The sequence below is a fragment of the Triturus cristatus genome, chromosome 1_2 (genome assembly GCF_964204655.1).
Source record: "Triturus cristatus chromosome 1_2, aTriCri1.1, whole genome shotgun sequence".
NCBI classification, from domain to species: domain Eukaryota; kingdom Metazoa; phylum Chordata; class Amphibia; order Caudata; family Salamandridae; genus Triturus; species Triturus cristatus.
The window spans coordinates 543975109-543996729 of NC_140580.1; the positions used below are offsets into that span (position 1 = coordinate 543975109).

The following is a 21621-nucleotide window of genomic DNA, read 5'->3' on the forward strand; positions in this document are numbered from 1 at the left end:
ATTTTGCGGCAGTCCCACGCGATATATAAAAATGCAGCTGAGGTGTATCCGCAGTGCCAGCAGCTATCATTCTCGCGTATACCCATGCGGTAGAGGCTAACTGGTGTTCTGTAAAATCTGTGCAAATATTTAAAATGAATCCGCCTCAGTTTGTAGTTCGGTGAGAGTTCGGTTAGTTGACCACAGGAGAATTCCCACTGCGCGTCGATCAAAGGTGTCACAAGGTCTTCATTCCAGTGTCTGAGGGATGGAGGTATCACCAATGAAAAAACCAAATGAAATGATGGACGGAGTGTTGAACATCAGCAAGCCTGGCTGAAGACGGCTGAAATGCCAGAAACCGGTCCTAGGAAGCTTGTTTCCGGTCCAGGGAAGACATGGCTGGGCAGTTCGGGCTGGACTGTTCCCATGAGGCACAGGGTCAGACTGATTTGCATATGGCCATGTCTGAACTGGGGTGGGAGTGGGGGCTGAAGAACGGTGATGGATTAAACCCAGATCAGTTGACTGGGGGTGAGTGCTTGCAATTTTCAACACTCCGTCCATCATTTCCTTTGGTTTTGCTCGGTATCACCAATGAGGCAGTTTTTTTTTTTTTTGCATGCGAGTATACAGGAGCGTAATGAGTTTACGAGGAGACGGGGTTTTCAATAAGTTTTCCAATGCAGGTAGCTGCGGCTGCGCCTTCGGGAAGCCACTCCAAAGGGCACGGCATGCCGCACGCACTCTGTGATATAAAAATACCTCCGTAAATGTCACCGTCTGGCCCCCAGTCGCCTCAGGGGGGGGTCTGAACTCGTCCCCAGGGTATAAGTCAGCAAAAGTTTGAAGGTTCATCTTCCGGACCTGTGACCTACTGATACTGTCCCGTATACAAGGCAGCATTGGGTTATGCATCAGGGGAATTGAGGGGGCAAATAGCACCGGTATTCCTGCTCTTTTACGCAACTCCTCCCATGCCCAACATAGTGTTCCATCAGAGTCTGTCTCCGCGGGGACGGCAGGCTTTCTGGTATAGTGCCACTTTAAGTGTAACAGTGGCAATAACAGCAGTCTCCACTGCCACATGCGGCTGGAAGGGGGCGGGGTGTGCCCAGTAATGTAAAAATTGTGCCTGAGCACAGAGCACATAGAGCTGCATGTCTGGAGCGCCCAGTCCGCCCTGCCTCAACGGGAGAGTCAGCAGGTCCCAGGAGGTTCTGGCTTGACCACCCGCCCATGCCAAGAAAACTAGCTGAGACTTCAGGGATTTAAAAAAATGCAGAGTAAGTGGAATCGGAATATTGACGAATAAGTACAGGAATTTTGGTAATATTACCATTTGTGCCAGAGCAATCCTGCCAGCCAGCGACAGCGGTAATTTAGAACACGCTTTAACTTTATCCTCCAGCCATGTGATCGCTCGACCATAGTTTAATCTCCACACTTCCTGCGTGTCTCGGCTTATCCAAACCCCTAGGTATTTGACCTCTTCAGCCTCCCATCTCAAGGGGAATTCTGATGTCACCCGGGGGGGGTACCATCTGTCAGCGGAAAGATCACCGATTTGGCCCAGTTAATAAAGACACCAGTCAACCCGCCAAAACGGATGAATTCTCTCGGAAGGGGATCTAAGTTCTCCTCTAGGTTAGTAATGTAAAGGGTGACATCATCTGCATATAATGAAATAAGTAGGCTCCTAGAACTGAACCCAATGCCCCACGCAGTATGGTCTTGTCGGATGCGAGCAGCCAAGGGTTCCATTGCGATCGCAAAGAGCAAAGGGGACAGTGGACACCCTTGTCTTGTGCCTCGCGAAATTGGGAATGGATCAGAGAGTAGGCCATTTACCTGTATGCGTGCGCTAGGTGATGTGTGTATATAGCAGCCGGATTCGCTGTATAAAGAGCGGGCAGAATCCCATACGCCCTAGACAGGACACAAATCTTAATTTCTTAACGGCAGCTGAGTTTGATAAAAATTGCCTCTCTTCTTGGGTGGACTTGTCCATTGGAGTGGATGGTAACCTGTTCTTTGTGGTAGAGACTGCCTCACCACAACACTAATCGTGTAAACCCCAGATGGCTGAACCAGACTAGATGGAATATGAAAAGTGTAACCTTCATTTGTAGTGTTTGTGCTGTCACAGTGGGGAGACAGCCCATGCCATGTCATATCTGTTTAACTGCTAGTTGTGAGTGACCCCTGTGGGTTTTTGTGTTAGAGTTATCTGTTGATCTAGCACGATTTGGGTCTGTTGTCAGAATATTACTTGGTAAGAAGTGTTAAAATGGATGAGCCGTTGGGAGGTAAGGTGTGCAAGTCCAAATTAACTAGGCTATCCACTATGTCCCGGCTAACCAAATCCAGTGTTTTATTGTCTACTTCCTGGTCTGTGGTACATCGCTTAGCAGCCATTATGTCTGGCCTTATAATAGAACGGCATTTCCTTACCTGCCTAATCCAAAGGATAACATTATTAATTAGGACTTCACTTGATTCTTCAGAGGCATGTCCCAATTTAAGAACGTTTATCATGTGCACTCTATAACTGGGCCCTCTGAATGGTTTCCGGGAGCTGCCTTTATTAACCCCCCTCCATGGTCTACCTTTATCTCTGTTAAAAAACGATCTTTCATGGAGAGGGTTTAGACTGAACGCTCCCGTTGGACCGGTTACAAAGAGGAATCCTGTACCCGCGTTTAATTCCCCTGACACCGCGCCATGTTCTCGGAACCTATCCTGTGACACCCACCCTGCATGTAGATTACAGAGTATGGTGGTCTTCCCCTTGGGCTCCCCTCCCCTCTGTTGGAATATGAGGGCTTTAGTGTTTGGATGTGCTGGTGGTGGGTGTGGTAACTATCTGGTTTATGCTGGGATGGTAAGATCATAGTTTGTGTAATGATCCCTAAACTCCTGGTTCCCTTACCCATTACCGCCCGGTCTTTACTCTGCTAGAAAAGTTTGTCCAAAACCACCTCCCTGTATGTGCCCTACTAAGCTGATCCACAAGAAACCCCACAGTTTTTCTCAATGAAAGTACATCTAAAGTTAGTTCCTTGACTATTATTTTAAGTTCAACCAGTTCGTTGTGAAGAGTATTGTTGTCCACTTTTACAGGTATAGTCCCCTTCAAACTCCTGGGGTCTCCGCATGGACCATAAGTGTAATCTCAGTGGGGGCAGACACTTCCTCACGAGAAGCAAGAGGGCTAAACCGATTTCTGCACGCAATATCCAGGGCTACTGTTCCCTCTACGTTGACGATTGTATTGCCTTTGCCCGGAGATGTAAATATGGGAACATTCGCCAGCTGCTCCCTGTTGTCACTAGAATGGACAGAACATGAGGCTATGCTACTGGGACTGAGGGCTTGAGAGAAGTCTTTTTCATTCTGTTTTTTTGCACAAAAATGTCAGCCATTTTCTGACCCGTTTTCAGTAGCTCATTCTGGCTGCTAAGTAAGTTTTCGACTTCTTCAATTAAAATATCTATATCATCTACTACAGTTTCCTGCAGCACTTGCTGCAGGCCGTTTGGATTGCTTAGTGGCTCCATTTGAACTTCCCTTAGCTTTCCGTTTGCCCATCCTACTAAAGCAGACCAGTGAGAAATAGCAAAAGTTGGTGGAGATGGCTGTAATGCTTCCCTTTAAGGGGGACTGTGGCTTCCCTTACCGGATTTTTCCAGTACCACGCTAGCTATAGATTTAAGGTGAAAAGAGGAGCAACAGTACCCGGATTTATGCTTGGTGAAATGCTCCCTATGGCCTCTTGGGCTTAATCCTAAAGCTTGGGGGGGGGGGTGGCCCATCCCAGCCTCCTCCGGGCTTAAGAACGCAATGTGGAGAAATGGGCATGGCCACAAGTGGTGGATGTTGGGGGTTGTGGTCTTCCCCACAACTCCAGGTAGCAGGCATCTCAACAGCAACAGCGGTATCACCACCCGCGGGACCTCGCAGCACATAAGAGCGCGATGCAGGTGTAATGGGCGTGGCCACAAGTGGTGGTGGTTGGGGGTTGTGGTCTTCCCCACAACTTCAGGCAGCAGGTGTCCCAACATCAACAGCGGTGCCTTTATCCATTACATAGCCTTCACTGTAGCACCACCTATTTTGCCTTCCTCCATTTAGAGACATTGAACCACGATAAAATAACCATATCTTTATTCCTTTAATGCATTTTATGACTTCTTGAGTGACAGTGCTTGTGGTATTTTCCCATGCTGCACTCAGTTGGTGTGTTTGGGTGTGTCATGGGCCATGGTCTACCCCACTCCTTCTCCTTTTCCCTCCTCCACTCTTATGCATTCAGTGGGCGCCGCCTGTGAAAAGGAAGCTCTGATGTTTGATCAAACTTTTATAGTGTTGCCTAGCCCTGGAAGTGAGTCTTGCGAGATCGCTATATATACGTCCATGGTAATACACCTATGTGGAAGTCTGTGCTTTCGTGGAAAGTTTTCTGCATTATGGTAGGACATTCGATATTCAAGATGCAGCATGCGGTCTCTGCCTCACTCAAACACCTCGCGAGTTGTTCAAGGTGAACTCTAGAAAGTGGTGGTAAGGGGGGGGGGAATCCTCTCCTGTCCCTTTTCAACTTGATTTTATTTTGATGATTCCTAGGTTCTTAGTACCTCTCTTCCTCCTCCCAAGTGCTTGGGGTAAGAAGTGGGTCCTGGTGATAACTACAAGTTCTGGCATAGTGGTAAATATTTGCAGGAGGCCCAGATAATGGAGGTTTTGACACCTATGCAAGACAGGAAAGGGTTCTATTCTGAGCCGCTGCCGCAGCCGCATTCTGGTTGCTTTCCTTTTCATTGTGTCATTTGGGCATCCCACTCGATAAGTGGAAGCATGTGGATCAAAATGACTTCTCCTGTTTGTTGTCCCAGCAGTAGCAATTGTAGAGGGTTAGATGAGTAGTTTCCTGGATGTCAACTCTGTTCTTCCATGCCATTTGAGGATGTTACATGTACTGACCCTGTGGAAAAGGTAGTGGAGCACTGCAGCGCCCTTTCCTAGCAGCCAGGGACAGTGACTTCAAACTGCTCCAGTATTGTTAGTGGTGTGATGATGCTACATAATTACTTGGACTATGAAGTTGTCAAGATTGTGGTCCAGTGCCACCTTTATACGCTTAGGCTTGGGGCCTTCCTTGCAGCACATGTGAATGAAAATGTGGAAGCTGAATTGGATCAGTGTGCACTCATCAATTGCCCTGACTCCCAAAGTCTGAAGCTGTCTGACCCTCCACTGAATAACTACTTAAAAGGCAGCAGACTTTTGATTCACTAGGACAGGATCTGGTGGAGGTTGTTATCGGCACAAAGGGGGGATTCTACCCCCGAGTCTTGGGCGGGGGCTGATGTTGTTATATTCTTGAAAAAGGATAAATCAGATAAGGATCCTGGCTCCTATCGTCCCATCACTCTAATGAACAGTGATGTTAAAATATATTCAAAAATCTTGGCCAAGAGATTACATGGAATCTTGGGGAGAAATATCCATCCGTGTCAACATGGGTTTATTATGGGCCGGGGAACCACGCAACATATAAGGCAATTGATCACCCTTTTTGATGTAACGGAGATCTCAGGGGACCCTATGTCAGTGTTACTTCTAGATGCTGAAAAGGCATTTGATAGGGTCTCCTGGGATTTTCTTTGGGAGGCCATGAGATGGTTCGGATTGGGAGAAGGATTTATTAAATCTGTACAGGTACTATATTTGGCCCCAACAGCTCGTTTGAAGATTAATGGTAATTATACTTCTCCATTTCATATACAGAGGGGGACCAGGCAGGGTTGTCCCTCGTCTCCATTGTTGTTTGCCATCTATATTGATCCCCTGTTACGATTATTTGAGGCCAATAGTGGAATTTGTCCAGTCATATGCCAGGGGATAGAAACTAAAGTGCTTGCATACGCTGATGATGTGGCCATTATTACAGCGGACCCGCAATCGGCTTTGGAAAGGGTTGAGTCAATTTCTAGTGAGTTTGGTATCTATTCAGGATACGCATTAAATAAAACTAAGACTCAAGTCATTAAGAATCTTTTTATTAATTTTGAAGACGCTCGGGTTGTTGATTCGGCAGTTTATTTGGGGATACGTGTCACCTCAGATCTTGGGAAATTGGTGGCCGCTAATATGGAGCCAGTAATCAATAAAGCGAGGGGGGATTTTTTTAGATTAAATAATCTCCATCTCTCTCTTGTGGGTCGGTGCAATCTCATTAAGATGCTGTTCTTACCAAAAGTATTGTATCTTTTTAGGTCTATTCCCCTAGAATTTCAAAAATTCTGGTTTGTTACTTTAGAAGGTTTAGTTAATAGGTTTATTTGGGCACATGGGAAAACTAGGCGGGCTCTTCGGTTTATGTGTTTATCACGGGAGAAAGGAGGATTTTCAGTCCCGGATTTTCGTAACTATTATTGGGCAGCTGCTCTGCAATATATGAGGATATTGGTTGGGCCGTGCTCCGGGGAAATGGAAAGGGAAAATGATCTCCCGGATGTTTATAGACTACTATTGGGCCAAAATGCTGAATATTGTTTTTTTAAATTTACAGAACCCAGTTACTACAAACGTACAAAATTTAAGACGCTGATCGCTGCTTTTAAGATTTGGGGGGGGGCTAAAGAAAAAGATTGGATTAGGGAGGCTTAATTTCTACACAGTTTTGTTTAAAAATCCAATGCTTCCCGAGGTATTTTCGGATGAAGTTATGGCTGGATGGGCCAGCAAGGGTATTTGTCAAGCTGGGGATATAATAGAAGAGCAAGGTTTTCGACAATTCAAAGATATACAGAAGGACTTTGGGTTGGAAAGCTGTAATTTTTTTCAAGTATTTACAACTTCGCATTTTTTTCTGTAAGAAAATTGGTGGGGCATGGGGGTTCGCTAGCAATAGCATAATTGATATTATGAAAAATGACGCTAAGGGGACGATTAAGCTAATCTATGCAGAATTGACTAATCTAAAACAAGATGATTTACTTAAACATGAGGGTGAGGGTAAGTGGGCTGAGCGTGTTGGGGCTGCCCCCGGATCAGTTGTGAAATCTTTAAAGCTGGGTCAGTCAGTTCTATTTTTGGCTGGGCTACAAGCACAACATTTTAAAACGGTTTTCTCTTTATATTATACCCCGGCCAAAATAGCACAATGGGGTGGCTCTACAGGGATTGTATGCCCACGGTGTGGGGTATTGGAAGCGGATTTGGTGCATATGTTTGCCTCCTGTCCGCGGCTGCAGCCATTGTTGGATTCAATTATGGAATACTTAGATCATACACTTGGGGTAAAAATAATATTAACCCATGAAATCATTTTGTTAGGAGTTAGCTCTATAAATCAAGATAAAATTGCTTATCAATTTATTTTTGTTGCTATGGCGGTTTTAAGGATAAACATTGCCTCTGCCTGGTTAGATCCCCTTCCCCCTACATTTCAACAATGGCTAGCTCGCTTACTCTCCATATATACAATAGAAAGTGCAATCTATGAAAGGAAGGGAATAAAAGCGAAATTACTGGGCAAAAGCATTTGGGCACCTTTAATAAAATGGAAGGAATCAATATAATTTTATGTATTTTGTTTAGCAAGATAATGATGGTTGATAAGAAGGGGGAATTAGGCTTTTCCTCTCAGCCTTATAGGAATGTTTTTTTCTACTTTATCTCTTTTTGCTCCCCGTTCCTTCTCCTTTTTCTATTTGTTATATGCACACCTTTTTTGTTTCTTAAGATGTTATTTGCCTTATGAGACATAATATTTTTTTGTGGATATGTGTTTGCTGTATGACATTATGTACCTGCACTGATCTCCCATGGTTAATGGGGGATTAAAATCTTAATAAAGATATTAAAAAAAAAAAAATTAAAAAAAAGCAGCAGACTAAAAGATTCAGCAGCAGTTTCGGGTTGCCCTAGTCTGTTTCAGCTTTCTTTCCTTCGTCATCCTTCCCAGTACAGTGCATGAGGTTAGACAACCTTTCTTTTCCAGGCTAATGGCCGGGTGTCACTTTGGAAGAACAGTCCCGTTTCCAGCAGCAGCTAACACAGCAAAACCTCCCATGGTAGAAGCATTAATGGATGGGTTCAGCTGTTCTTTGCCACAGTGGTGACCTTCATTCAGAATGACTGGGTTTCTGAGTTGTAGCTGATGGGCATTATATCGACTTTCACTAGTCTCTAAGTGAGCCACAATTCTTACTCTGCTTCCCAGGATGCCTATATGCCACCAGGTCCTGTGAACTAGATTTACCTGCTCCTCTCCAGGGGTACCACTACACTGGAGCACCAGTAGAAAGGTCTAGGTGTTCATTTAATTCTGTTAAAGAAATGATCTAGGAACAATAGACCTGTCTCAAGCCTGAATGTTGTTACCCAGTTCATCATGCACAGCCTGTTCAAGAAGCTCATGTGGCAGGCTGGGATTTCTTTGGTCTATGCATGCATGGTAATTCTAAGTAGGAATCTATTTGCAACATGCTTTGTAGACACCTGAACAGTCAGTACTTCCTAAGATTTGCTGTGGAGTCTTGCCATGATCTGTTCCATGTGTTACCTTTAGGCTTGTCTGTGGATCTGTGTCGCTTCCCCAAGATGTTGCCCCCTGGTCGTAACTTCTCTTCAGCTGAATAGGAATCAAGGTTATCTTATCTGGATGAACAGCAAATCTTTGCTCCTTTTCTAAGTTGGACGTGCTCTCCAGTGGAAAGGGGATTGTTTGAAACAGCTTGGTTTTCTGCTAAATGTGGAGAAGTCCTGCATCATCCCTGTTCTGGAGAGACTTGATATACAAGCCTTATACCAGGCAGGAATGAGGTCTTTTACCAAAAGGGAGAAGGGCCTATCTCCAAGAGTGTTTGTGGGTATTGCTTGCTCGCCAGATTGTCTTTGGTAGTGGCTCGGCGATAAGGGCTTAATCGCAGTCTACTCTAGCTGGAATCTGGAGAGCCAGGATTATGATGTTCAGGTCGCAGTGACATCTGAGATCATGCAGGCTCTGACCCAGGGGTTAGTGTCCACTCACCTGTGGGTTGAGGGGCCCCTCTGTTGCCTCCTTCAGTGGTTCCTCTAACAATAGATGCTAGCAACTATGGGGGTGTAGGACCATCTTGAAGAGGTTGGAGCTACAGGAACAGGGTTTTCAGTGCTTGACGTGGTGGCAGGGTTACAGAAACAGGGATTTTACGGAAACCAGCTTATTGCAGGTTCACCCCTAATTTTTGCCTCTTTTGGCTACTAGCTACTGGTGTAATGGCCCCGCTAATCAGGACTCGGTGCATGCCCTCTGACCCTTAAAATGGTATATGGATGATTGGCTTATACCCAATTGAGGCAGCGCAAATTACTTCTAAGTCCCTAGTATATGGTACAAGGAGTACCTAGGGCCTATATGTTCAAGTGTCTCTTGTGGACAGCGGCACTAGTTGTGCCACCATGGGTACAACAAGGTAAAACATGTCTCTGACTGCCACTGCAGACTTGTATAGCAATTTTAAACCGCTAACTCAACTTTGCCATTTAAGGTAATTGCAAAGCCCAGTCCTCCCCTTTTAATCTATATGTCACCCCTAAGGTAGACCTATCTGGTTTTAAGGTTAGGGTGCTGTGTATTAAAAGGCAGAGCAGGTACTTTTACATGTTACAGTAGTAAAAACACGAAATTGTCATTTTTACTGTGGAAAAGGCTTCTAGCTCCATTGGCGAGTGCAGAGTTACAGGCTGACACCTCAGCCCTGCTAACTGGGACTACTAAAATTGGTACTCTAATATATCAAAAGAATCTTAGCATTCATATCCGATTTAATGGTTTAATCGAATTTAATGTCCCTGGTGGGCAAAGTACAGCTTTAGAAGTTGCCACTTCAGTTGGCCCTGGAATCTAGGGCCCGTTTTATGGTTGCACACTAGGACTGTCACCACAGACAGCCTTCTGCCCTCTTTGGGAGGCATGCGAACGACTCCCAGTTAAGGGGACAATAGAAACCTGCGTGAGGGGTAGTGTTACCTTTCCCTGGCAGTAAGCCACACAGGTGTTAATCCAAAAGGTTAGCGTCAGAGGAGAAGCTGCCTTCGAAAGACAAATAGGAAACGCTTGGGAGAGGGACTGCTCTATTGTTTAGGCAGACTGGCCGGGACTAGGGACAGAGAGGGGAAAACGACTATCAAACTGGTTTTCTAGTGGCATGTAGCCCCCTTGCTAGCCGCACTTCTGGGATGGGCTAAGAAGCTTTGCACGCAGAGAGAGGGATACTGCCATCTTGATAGTGGGCAGAATAGAGCACTCTATGATGGCTAGATGCCATAATTCACTGGAAATAGTCATCAGGAGGAAGGGAACCTGGTAGCCCATTAACTAGTGACCGCAACCTCCCATGAAAGCATTTTCTGGACATAAAAAGGCCCCCCTGGCACCCACAACTCCAATTGCGACTGGAGAAGATCAACGAAGTATGACTGCTGCACCAAGGACCCGACGAAGATATGCTGCACCAACACGGACTGTCTCTGCTGTCTCTGGTGGCTAGCAAAGGAAGAGGGACTGTACCTGTTGTGTCCCGACTTGTGGAGAAGTCGACTCCTAAGCCCATACGAAGCAAGACACTCCAAGGGTAATTTGGCTGACCACCTGTTTGCAGCACTGGTCCTCAACCGCTAAAGAAGTTCGCTGGGTTGAGTTGGTAGCCCAGATTCCAGAATCGCTGCTGTGTAGCTCAAGCGACCAAAACCCAACACTCAAATTTTGCCCCTGAGTCTGCTGGACCCCAAATAGTCTTTGGAGTGCAGCTAGGTCTCCCAAAAGGCAAGTTGCTCCCAATAGAGAAGAGAACAGCTGAAACGGCTGTGCTGTGCGACTGGTAGTTCAGCTGCCACTGGACTTCTGCCAAGCTTGATGACTTTTAGGAACGTCGACCTCTGTGGCCAAGATAGCCTCCCTAAGCCCATGGACCAAGGAGTAACCCCAGTAAGACCCCCATCAACCGCACAGCATCCTTGAGCATTCTGTAACCCTTTTATCTGGATCACTATAGAAGGCAATGGCAAGGAGCTACTGATGCTGGAACTTAACTGAAGATTGCTTTTCTGAACAAGGTAACTGTCTCTGTGGACCTTGATGGCCCCCATGAATTGCTCCCTACCAGAGTTGATTGCCTAAAGTAACTTTTAAGGAACTACAGTGATATTTACCAAAGTTTTTCTTGAAAAAGTTTCTTTGCTTGTTTGTGGTTGAGTAAAAAGTCATACTATACTTTCTAAACTCCGTATCTTCGGAACCCTCCAGTGGATCTTTTTAGTTTCGGTGTCAAAAATTATATGAAAATCAAAACTATTTTTATAAATTGTTGTCAGATTTCTTGAGTGTCTTGAGTATTTCTCCTTCAGTTGTTTTGGTGTTGTTTAAGTGCTTTATACTTGTATATTTATGTAGGCCTTACTGCCCAGTGCCACAACTACCCAAGACTGATCCAAGGGTTTACGAAACCTGACTGGTCCTAAAGGGATTGGCAGTGTATTACACAGTGAGTTCACACAACCACGCCTAATACCACCCATTTCCTCCAAGGGATGTTCTATAGAAGGACTGTCTTTTTAGCGTCCCTCATGGCAATTTACTGTTCCTTGTTACTACACCCACGCTCTTTACACAAGGTCCTGTGAGCCGAAATCCAATATGTGATGCAGAATTCCTCGAGGGAGGTTCCTCAAGCAGCTGCCATCCATCCTCCCTCTGGTCTGTATAGGTGCTTTTTAGCGTTTCTACGACTCCTTGAAGTTTGGTGATACGTTTGTTCCCTTAGCTACTAAGTTGCTCTGTATTTTCCATAGCCAGAAACTTGTTGTTCACGGTCTTCACCATCCTGGGATCTAGTTTTTTGTGGCTTTCAGGTTCACTGTTTAGGTCTCGCTGAGACAGCGAAAGCTGTCTCTTTGAGACATTTTGTAAGTGGGTTTTCAAAGTGCTTCCCCTGGCATAGAGCTACAGTGCACGAGGCGTGCACGCGCGCAAAGCAGCCATATGGCTTCACGTCGCTCTCCCTCGTAGCCCCTCTCCGCCCCCTTCCCTGCTGCTATTTCACACCAGTTTTCATCAGAACTCCCGCTTCTCTCCCCACCCCCCCACCATCGCGTCTCGCGCGTCCAATGCTTCTTCATTCTCCCCGCCCCCCATTGCGTTTTGCGCGACCAATGCTTGTTCATTCTGTTTCATGTAACACGTACTGGGAAATTCTGCTCCGCTGGCTGCGAGCCAATTCCTTACCCACTGGGTGTCGAGCCCCCCCTCCCCCCCCCCATCAGTGGGTCCCTCCCCTCCACGGCGCCTGGTCTGACGTACTTTGCGGGGCGCACTAGGCTCCAGCATAGACTTTGAATTCTGGCTCCAGTGGTAGTGCTATTGTCTGCTTCCCTCTCCTTCACCGAGTCGTGGATTAGAGCATAAAAACATATGGGCTTCGCCTCCCTGACAAAAAAAATATAATCGGGTTTAAATTTGTCTTCACGGTGACTTGATATCAAGACCCGCCGCTATCGCCAGGTCCAGGTTAGAAGAGAGACGCTAAAAAAATACCATAGTTTTAACTGTGTTTGCTTTGCGCGCGTAGCTTTTCTGCACGTCTTAAACATATATTTTTTTTTGAACCGCCGAGGAGAGCGCACGTCCTTACCTTAGCCGTTTGAGACCACATAATTACTCATTCGCTGCTACTTATAATAGCGGGGTTTTGTTTACCGCTTAATAGGACACTACTACGCTTTCTAGGCACTGTAAATACTGGGTATATTTATGACCCACTTTTTACCTACCTCGCAAGGACTGAGGTTCCATTAGCATGTAAATCACTATTAATTGGTCTTCTGCCTGGGCCGGAACGCTCCCGGCTGCGCTGCCGACTTTGGTGCAGGAAACCAGGGTTCGAGTCTCGAGGTCGCGTCCACATCCTGTGATCCTGGGCAAATCACTTCATCTCCCCGTGCCTGAATGTGTAATGTAAATGTGGTGCTCATGTACAGCGCTCCAATACCTTCGGTTCGAGTTTGCGCTATATAAAAGATGCAGAAAAAATAAATGACACAATGTGACCAGTTCGAAAAGCTTTGCTGTTTTTCCATGGGGGTCTCGCAGTCCTGATGGGACAGGGCCCTCTCACAAAGGTTATAAGCGAGAACTTACAACGAAGTCCTGTGCTTGATACTGTCTTCAATGTGAGCGAGAATGGCTTGGATTCGCCATCCGGTCAAAGTCGGATACCAAATTACAGGTTCTACTAGTGGGACGAAGAAACTCCAGATATTCGAGTGGATGACGACTTGTGCTTAAAGGCAGGAACATTTATTTTACTCTAATTTTATAACTTTTGTGCTGATCCAAGTAAACTTGGAGATCGAACAGTAAATTAGCCCTTAATAGAAGTCAGTGGCTGGTCGCCACCGTGTAAGGGGGAGGGGCTGGTGTGTGCTTGTAAGAGACCACGGAAAACATAAGTGCACAAAGACAATGGACGTTCCGGAGTATGTGGCAGGCCCACTGGTGTAAGATTATGCGGTTAAGTTACGTTGGCACCACATGTGTGTGTTTTAAGACCACAATCATCTCGAAGTACAAACGCAAAGTATTCACTGTTGGCTCTGAGGCATGCTTGAAGGGTACATGCGCATCACAATATGTGGAGGTTACATGGCTGCTGCAGGCCTTGTGGTATTTACAGACCTCTGCTGCAGAGCAGCGGGAGGAACAGACAAGAGCCGTGCGCAGTCTGCAGCCAGGACACCTTGTATAGCAGGCCTGTCTGGGACTCAAGGCAACCACTTAACTCTTCCTCCTCTCCCTGATAAAGTCACCAATCACCAGAGTCGCTCTGTCAGCCCTGCGCGAGGTGACGTGCACGAAACGTCCACCGCAACCTCCTAAATTAGCAATTAGGCGATGCAAGTTATCCTGCATACAACTTGAAGCCCAGACATGAGCCTCCTTCAAAAAAGAAGTAAAAATGCATCTAATTAACAAATTCACATCTTAAGACTACGTGAGTGTTAGCAACATAATCCTATCTACCACTGTCTACCTCTTTTGTATTGAATGTCGATTATTGAATGTATGTATATTACCCCCCAACCATCTAACGTTTCTGAACGGTGTAATGCAAAGCACTCTGATACCCTCTAGGATCATGTTCGCGCTATATAAAACTTTATAAACTGTATAGGAGAGGTTGACAAATCAATATTGTCACACAAATGCATATTATACCTCCTTCAACCATTTCGGAATTCCTTGCCAAAACTTTTGTGTTGCATGTTAAAATGAATATATACTGTGCTTAGTGCTGCTGAGTCAGCTGCAAGAACCACTAACAATTACTGAAGTACGAGTTTGTACTCATCGCGAAAAGCATGTGTGTGTTTTGCTAGTGTAATATTACTTAAGAAATGCTTCCAAATGCTTCCAAACATACACAGACGCAGTGGGTGGCGGGAGATCATTACGCACAGTCTTCATAACAATGCCTTGGCGTGTGAGGACCTCTGCGCCTGTTTCTGACTCCTGTTTTTACTTCTACTGTTTGTTTGAACCATTCTCCGGTCCAGTTATCCACAGGTAGCCTGCTGGCTGCAAAGGAGCTATAACACGATGCTGCCATGCTCCTCAGCATCAAACTCCGCTGTATATGAATGTATGTTTTGTACATGTCCAGTTATGATATTTTGGTAGTCTTGAAGTCTTTGAAGTGAAAGTAGGCTGCTAGGCCACTGCAGAGGTCAGGTATGGACAGCTTAGAAAACCTTGCAAGAATGCATAAACACAAATCCAACTGCAGTGCCAAGCTTTTTCAAAGTATGTTATAAAAACAGAATTATGAGAGCGACTTTTTCTGGCTTGAAAAAAATTGATTTCTAGTTACAGGCTTCTTTTTCTGACATTCTGTGTAATTAGCTCTCACTGTTCACAAGCTGCTAATCGCACAGCAGCAGACAGTCTTCCACCTCGTGCACAAATCTCAGGTTATTTCAGAATTCATGGTATTCAACGCACGAGGGTTCAGCCAAGGGTAGCGGGGCCGTTCAGCTGTGGGTTGCTGATTCGTAACTAACTCTGGGTTTGCCATCCTTGGAAGGCTGAGAGTGTCTAGCCAAGACTGGAACTCATGATACGCCGATGTCAGCAGTGAGCGTTTAACTCCTTGGATAAACTGGCTGTCAGGTGCAGAACACTTTGTGTAACAAGTCAAGAAAGGTGCATCTAACTCCCAGAATGCATTGCTTATTCGGTAAAGGCCCCTGACATGGAATAATCTGGCGAGGCTGCCTTTTTAATCACTTGTGATGATTTGATGCACACACTAGTGACTATTGTGAGAAAACTAAAATTCACTTTGCGTGCTTATGCGGTGTTCTAATTGTAAACGTTCTATGTCCGTAATTAGTAAAATATATTTCACATTTGTATTCCCTTTTCTCTTCATAGAGTACTCTTATTTAAATGTTTTCCCTTCCTGCTGCCACCTTGTGGCAGTATTGAATATTATTACTCTTGCCTGGATTGTAAAGGTATACCCGTAGAAGTGCAGGTAAGTGCTGGAAAAGCAGGCCGGATGTTTGTGAATAGCCACAAATGTGTCTCACTCACCCTTTTCCACTGCATTGCCTTTAACTCGGTGTTGGCATTACCCTGAGAAGGCTAGTCTACTCATCTTAGTGTCACGTACAAATGTAAAGGTTGCCCGTACATTGTGTGACATGTTTTTGCCTGATCACCCGATCACGAACTTTTTAAATGTAAACATTCCACCACTGGGACAGGCAGATAGAAGTTGCCAGCATTGACACGACAAAAACAACCTCAAGACATTATTTATTGTTAATACTTTTTTAATATGGCCATTCAGTTGTACATAATGCTTTCTTGGTCATAATCAAGGTAACTAAAATGCTTTTGACACTTCTTTATTATAACTTTTCAGCATGATGCAGACTTCTGACAGCACAGCTTAAAGACACAGGCAAAGTCAATATCTCTAGCTAAACACTTATAAGGTCCCAAAGGCGAGACCTATTGGCTATGCCAATGCTTGTTTTATCTTCCTATTCTGACCCTCTTAGCTTTAGGCTACGTTTGCAGTTCTAGTAGTCATGTTGTTGGCTTATCAATTATGTGGGTTGGGGTCTCAGGCGACCAATGCCCTATAGCTGCTTCATCCTTCCTGTGATCTTCACTCTCTTGAAGCTCAGTGGGCCTTTCCCTCTTATGTGGATAGAACCCAGGACAAATGGTGCACGGATTCTTTTTATTGCTTATAAAATTACAGAAACAAGAGGCCTATCATTGCAACTTTGAATAAGTGGGTTTGGCTGATCATCACTAGGCTTTATCTTAATTTAGCTAGGACTTGCATTAAATGGTTCTCTGTTCATGATATATAGGATCCTGGGAATTGGCGAGTGGGTACTCTTCTGCAGGATTTGTCATGTTGCCACTTACGCTTCTACCCACACCATCATTTCTAATTTTCTAGTAGATGTAAAGCTGGCCAGTGGCTTTTTTTTTGGTGCTAGTGTACTGTAAGAAGATAACATGTAGTACTTTGCTTTGATACAATTCACACTATTAGCACTACATTCTTGTGTCCTGTCGCATCTGGGTGCCTGGGACTGGGGCAAAGAGAAGGGTCGAGGTAGTAACATCCCGAATACTTAAGGTAATCTTCATACTGCAAGTTCTAGTAATCCTTGACACCTGCCTGCTCCCTCCATTTGGAGTCCTCCTCTGGGGCATCTCTACATGTACTTCTTTTTCTCCTAACCATTTTTATTGTGTTTTTAAGGTATTACACAGAAAACAGTAAGCAAATGTTATACCATAAAGGGTCATTTTCTTCCCATCCATATATCTACAGAGTATAAGCAGCCACAATGTTGGCAAAACCTGGCAACTCAGACAGGGGCATTCAAGATATACACAGCCAATCCCCTTGCATGTTAATGAAGATTTTGCCTTAATACACCATTATTTTTAGCCTATGGTTAGGCAAGCACTACTGCTGCACCAAAAGCATCATGCATCAGCGGTCTCATAGGTGCACATGGAAGTATTGGCATCCACACCATACATTTATGGAGTTGCACAGTCTGCCCCTACTTTCGTATAATTCTCGTTTCGCAGCCATTAACCAGTCCATACCTCTACAGCCATCCACAAACCTAGATGTTACCTTGCTTCCCCCATGGCCTGTCTAGATCCTGTCTAGCAGTTGGATGACCATTGTATCACACAGCGGTTTTTTAGTATTTCAGGGGCGGCTGGTATTCTCACACACCCAGCAACAAAATCTTATCTTTCCATTTTACACAGATATCAGAGACCCTTGAGTCATTCACCTACCTATTGCCAAAACTCAGCCGCTCTTGGAAAGTCACACCCCATGTGGAGGAAGGTCCTCACAGTACCACAAGTCCTCCGGCACATATCTGTCTGTAAAGGTTCATGCCTGTACATGTAAATTGTAGCTTTAATTGTGTCAACCTCTTCCAGGCACCCCTTGGTGATTAATATGGACAAATGCTTCCTGAATAATGGGCTATGTGATGGTTATAAAGTATAAAAAGGGAAGAAAGGTTTAATTAACCACAATGCGAAAAAAGGAAAACTGACTTCTTAATAGTTATCTTTTTCCTGGTGAGGATTTACTTTTGTAAAGACTGTAACTAGGAAGACTAAGATTTAGAGTAGTGAAGATTACCATAAGGGACTGAAAGTTGCTCTGTTACTATTATAAATTGTCTTACACGGCACAGTACCACATAACCTGTTTGAGCTAGATACAATAATCTGTATCATGCAGCTGAAGGTGAATATATGGCAAAGGTAGCAAATACATAATTATATGGAGTATGTCACTGCAGTAGGACTGAAAGCAAACATGACTGACTAAATGTATTTGTACTTATATAGCGCACTTCTACCCAGGGGTCTCGTAGCGCTGTATTCATACCGCTGAGGAACCCTTCCTGGTTTTCCTGTGAGATGTCCACTCCTGGGCACCCCCCAAGGTGAAGCCAGGCATCCTAGCGCTGTGGGGTCCGTTGTGGAGATTAAGCAAGCTATTGCCCCGAGTTGCACAGTGGGACCCATGATTAGAATAGTCACCGAGGCGAGAATTATCAGGTCCGGGGAAATTGAATCCAAGAGCCGCCGAGGCGGGAATTGAACCCTGGTCCCGGGCCAGACCTCTGCATCAGGGTCAGCCGCTCTAACCATTGAGCCACACTTCTTCATACAGGTTTTGTTTGGCCTGTCTGTTCTGTCCATTACTAAAACGTATTTTCCTTGATTCTCTGCTCATGCACATGTTTTGCTGTACCTGAAAGACCTGGCAAAGTTGGTAACTTGAAGTTGCATGTTTCTCACCTATGTACTACCCTAATGGGTTGTTTAAGTGCTGGCCTAAGGCATTTTATGTGTAGTTACTTCTCATCAGGGGGGTGCTTAGGCCACTACCAGTTGACGCAAAACCAGACTATCATGTTATATTACCAGATTTGTATAGCATTACTTTGTCCTTAGTATTGCCCCACAATGCTGTTGTGTTTGGGTACCTTCTAGCCCAGGTTTGGAAGATTCCATCACAGGCTGCACTCTGTTTTTCTTTTGAGTGAGATCATCAATTGTTACGGTGTAGTCAATATTAAATGTGTTAATTTGGCTGTATTGTTTGTTGTATATGTAGCATGAAATATTTCCAAATTTCTGACACTTGCGATCAGAGGTTTGATATGCACATTGCCTGGCTAGTAGGAGCTAGTCAAGACTATTGTGTCTTACCAGGTTCCAACATTATCCCTTTAATCGGTCTTGGATAAGTGTGGATGTCCTGTGTGGTGTGTACTCTTTAGAGAAGTACATTGTGGTTTTTTGAAAAACTTGAAGTCCCTATCCAGCCACGTATCACACCAACCACCAAGGTGATCTCTTCCTCAGGTTACCCTGGTAATTGATTGAAATGTTGTGCCAGTTGATCATTTACTGCTTGAGGCATCAGTCTGAATTCATACAAAAAAATGTTTAGTGATGGTATTTATCGGGGTTAGAGGGAGTCAGGGATGACTAATTTTTAACCATATGTTTTCTCTTGCAGAAAGGAAGACATTCGAGCAACTGAAAAAGACAAGGTTAATTTATCATTGATATTTTTGTCATATAGTATACTCAGAACTGCTGTTTACAAAATGTTAGCTTACATTAGCCTTCATACTGTTCTAGGGACCTACTGTTCATTGTTTTCTGCAATTTGTATCTTGGTTTATAATTGTTTTTCCATCAGTGCCCTTGTGGCTTAATGCGAGGTGTCTGAGATTTTGTAAAGCAGAAGCTTGGTTTAAACTAGCCCTGAAGGCAGTATGTCTGCGGCACAGAAGAAAGTGATTCATTCCTCCTATTATTTTAATGGTACCCAGCCATGAGAGGCTTCTTTCTAAATCCGTCTCATATAATTGCTGATCAAGCTAAAAGTGCTTTTGGGTTGTTGAAAGAGAGGCCTTGCTGACTCGAGAACTATGTCTCAAACGAGATTTATGTTGCACCGTTGTGTAGTGGAGCTGGGAACACATCAGCGTAAGAAGTAGGAGTGGAGAAGGTGCCTTTGGAAGAGAAAAATGTTCATCGATGAGCTTGACTAAATATCAAAAAGTGCAATCCTCTCTAATAAAAATGTTTAACTTCAGAGTGGCCAGTTCACTAACACCTTAAAACATGGCTATATATTTATGGCAAAATCGGTGTCTGCAGGGTGCAACATCAACTTTGTTCTGCACTTGTCCATCAGATAATTGAGATAAATCCCATAATAAGCTATTGTAGAATCAACTTGTATGCCTTCAAAATAGACAGATATTTAAGTGAATTTTATCTAAATATTTAACCCAAATTAATTACTGCAACCAAGAAAGCAGCTGTTTGTTTTTTGTTTTTTTAGACAACCATAATAACACCTTAATCACGGTTTTGTGCATGCTAGACAGGATAACTAAATGAATATCTCAATTAAGGCAGCCAAGATGAAATAGTTCGGTCTCAATAATTGCTAAAAATTTTTATGTCATCTGAGATCTCAGGAATGCCTGCAGAATCGCTGTAATGTGAACCAGAGCAGGGTAAATGTGATAACATTGGTGCACCGTGTGCTGCCAAAGTACTCTGCTTTAGAGTTTACAAGTGGCCATCACACCCTGACAGTCCACGGTGTGCACAAGTTATATAAGGTCTTATAACTAGTCTGTAAATGTTCCATAAATATCGTTGAATTACCCATGTAGTAAAATATTTCATATGTTGACTTATTTCAGTCCACTGTTCGTGAGCAATCTTTCTAGTTCTGGAATCCTGAGCTATGGTGTTTTGTGAGGGCCTAAAAATGGATTGTCACCATACGTTGTTTTCGTTTTTGACAGTATCCTGTTGCACTTAGAAAGGCAACCAAGATTGGGGTGCTAAAAGTGAAACTCCAACTCTCACTTTTTCAGCTGGTTGTCACTAGTTCTAAGCACGTTCCATAGAATTCTTTGATATTGTGGCCCAGTGGCAGAGGTTTTATTTTTATAAAGGCCTCCACCACTTCACTGGATGCCATCAAGTGTAACAAGAGGATGTTCTTTATTCATGTGGTACTTCCTGTTATTGAGAGAGCAGTCCACTTTTTAACATGTCATAATGGAGATTGAGCTTCGTTGGCACTTACACTGCTGTGTCCACTTCAAAACCTGGCCATGCCCACTTTGAAGAATGGGTGATTTCACTTAGTATTTTCTCCCTAAGTCCTGAAAAATCTAACCAAAAAGTCTATCAGAAGTTGCAGTACAAAATGGACTCTAGCCTGTTTTGCCAGAGGGTTAGCTCAATGAGCTCATCCCTCGCCTCTGGGACAAACCGTAATCAGGATGTCACAAGATTGAATCCTAAGGCTTGCTCAGCCTTCCAGTCGACTGCAGGTCGGTAAGTTGCGCACCATAAGTGGGTAATAGTAAGATGTGTTATATGCAGCACTTAGAAATCCTAGAGGTGTGATTAGATATTGGTTCTGAAGCTGTGTGTAAAAATAAATGATTTTGGATCTCCACACCCCTTTACTTTCAGTAAACCGTTGATTGTTTCTGAAAAGCTCCTTGCATCTATTGTAGAGCCAATGTTGCTACAAAGAAGCGATACATTGGCCCCATGTTTTATTCTGCCTTTAGTGTGTTCAGTTCGAAGTGATTCATTTGGTTGCACAAAGTTGATTTTATGAGTATTAAGTTGATATTTGAAACCAATATACTAGTATACTTTGAAATATTTAGAGCTATACCCCTCTGCTCTTTTGGGGGTTATGTATTTAAAACCTACTGTTGACCTGAACAAGTTCTGCTGTGTTAATTGAATTAACATAGTGGTATACCCTGAAGGTATCCAAGTGTTTTGTCGCTGTGATGTTGCAATTAGCGTGTCAGTCTTCATGTTTGCCTTTGTTGCTGGAATAGGACAGTTTTCAGATTTGTGTTTGGACACTTAATAGGTTCTGTTCTGGCGGTCAATATCAGTGTGCTGCTGAGTAGGGACGTGATTTCCTTCCAGTGTGGAACCCCTATTTCTGGGCACCA

General features: G+C 44.2%; 1 protein-coding gene across 1 annotated transcript in view; it reads left to right on the plus strand.

Moving 5' to 3' along the window:
• The window catches only part of EXOSC1 (exosome component 1), a 125199-nt gene that overhangs the window by 52814 nt on the left and 50764 nt on the right, over positions 1-21621 (plus strand). The window contains exon 5 of the mRNA XM_085606386.1: positions 19125-19158. Within this exon, the coding sequence (XP_085462512.1) occupies positions 19125-19158 (34 nt within the window). The remainder of the gene's footprint in view (positions 1-19124; positions 19159-21621) is intronic.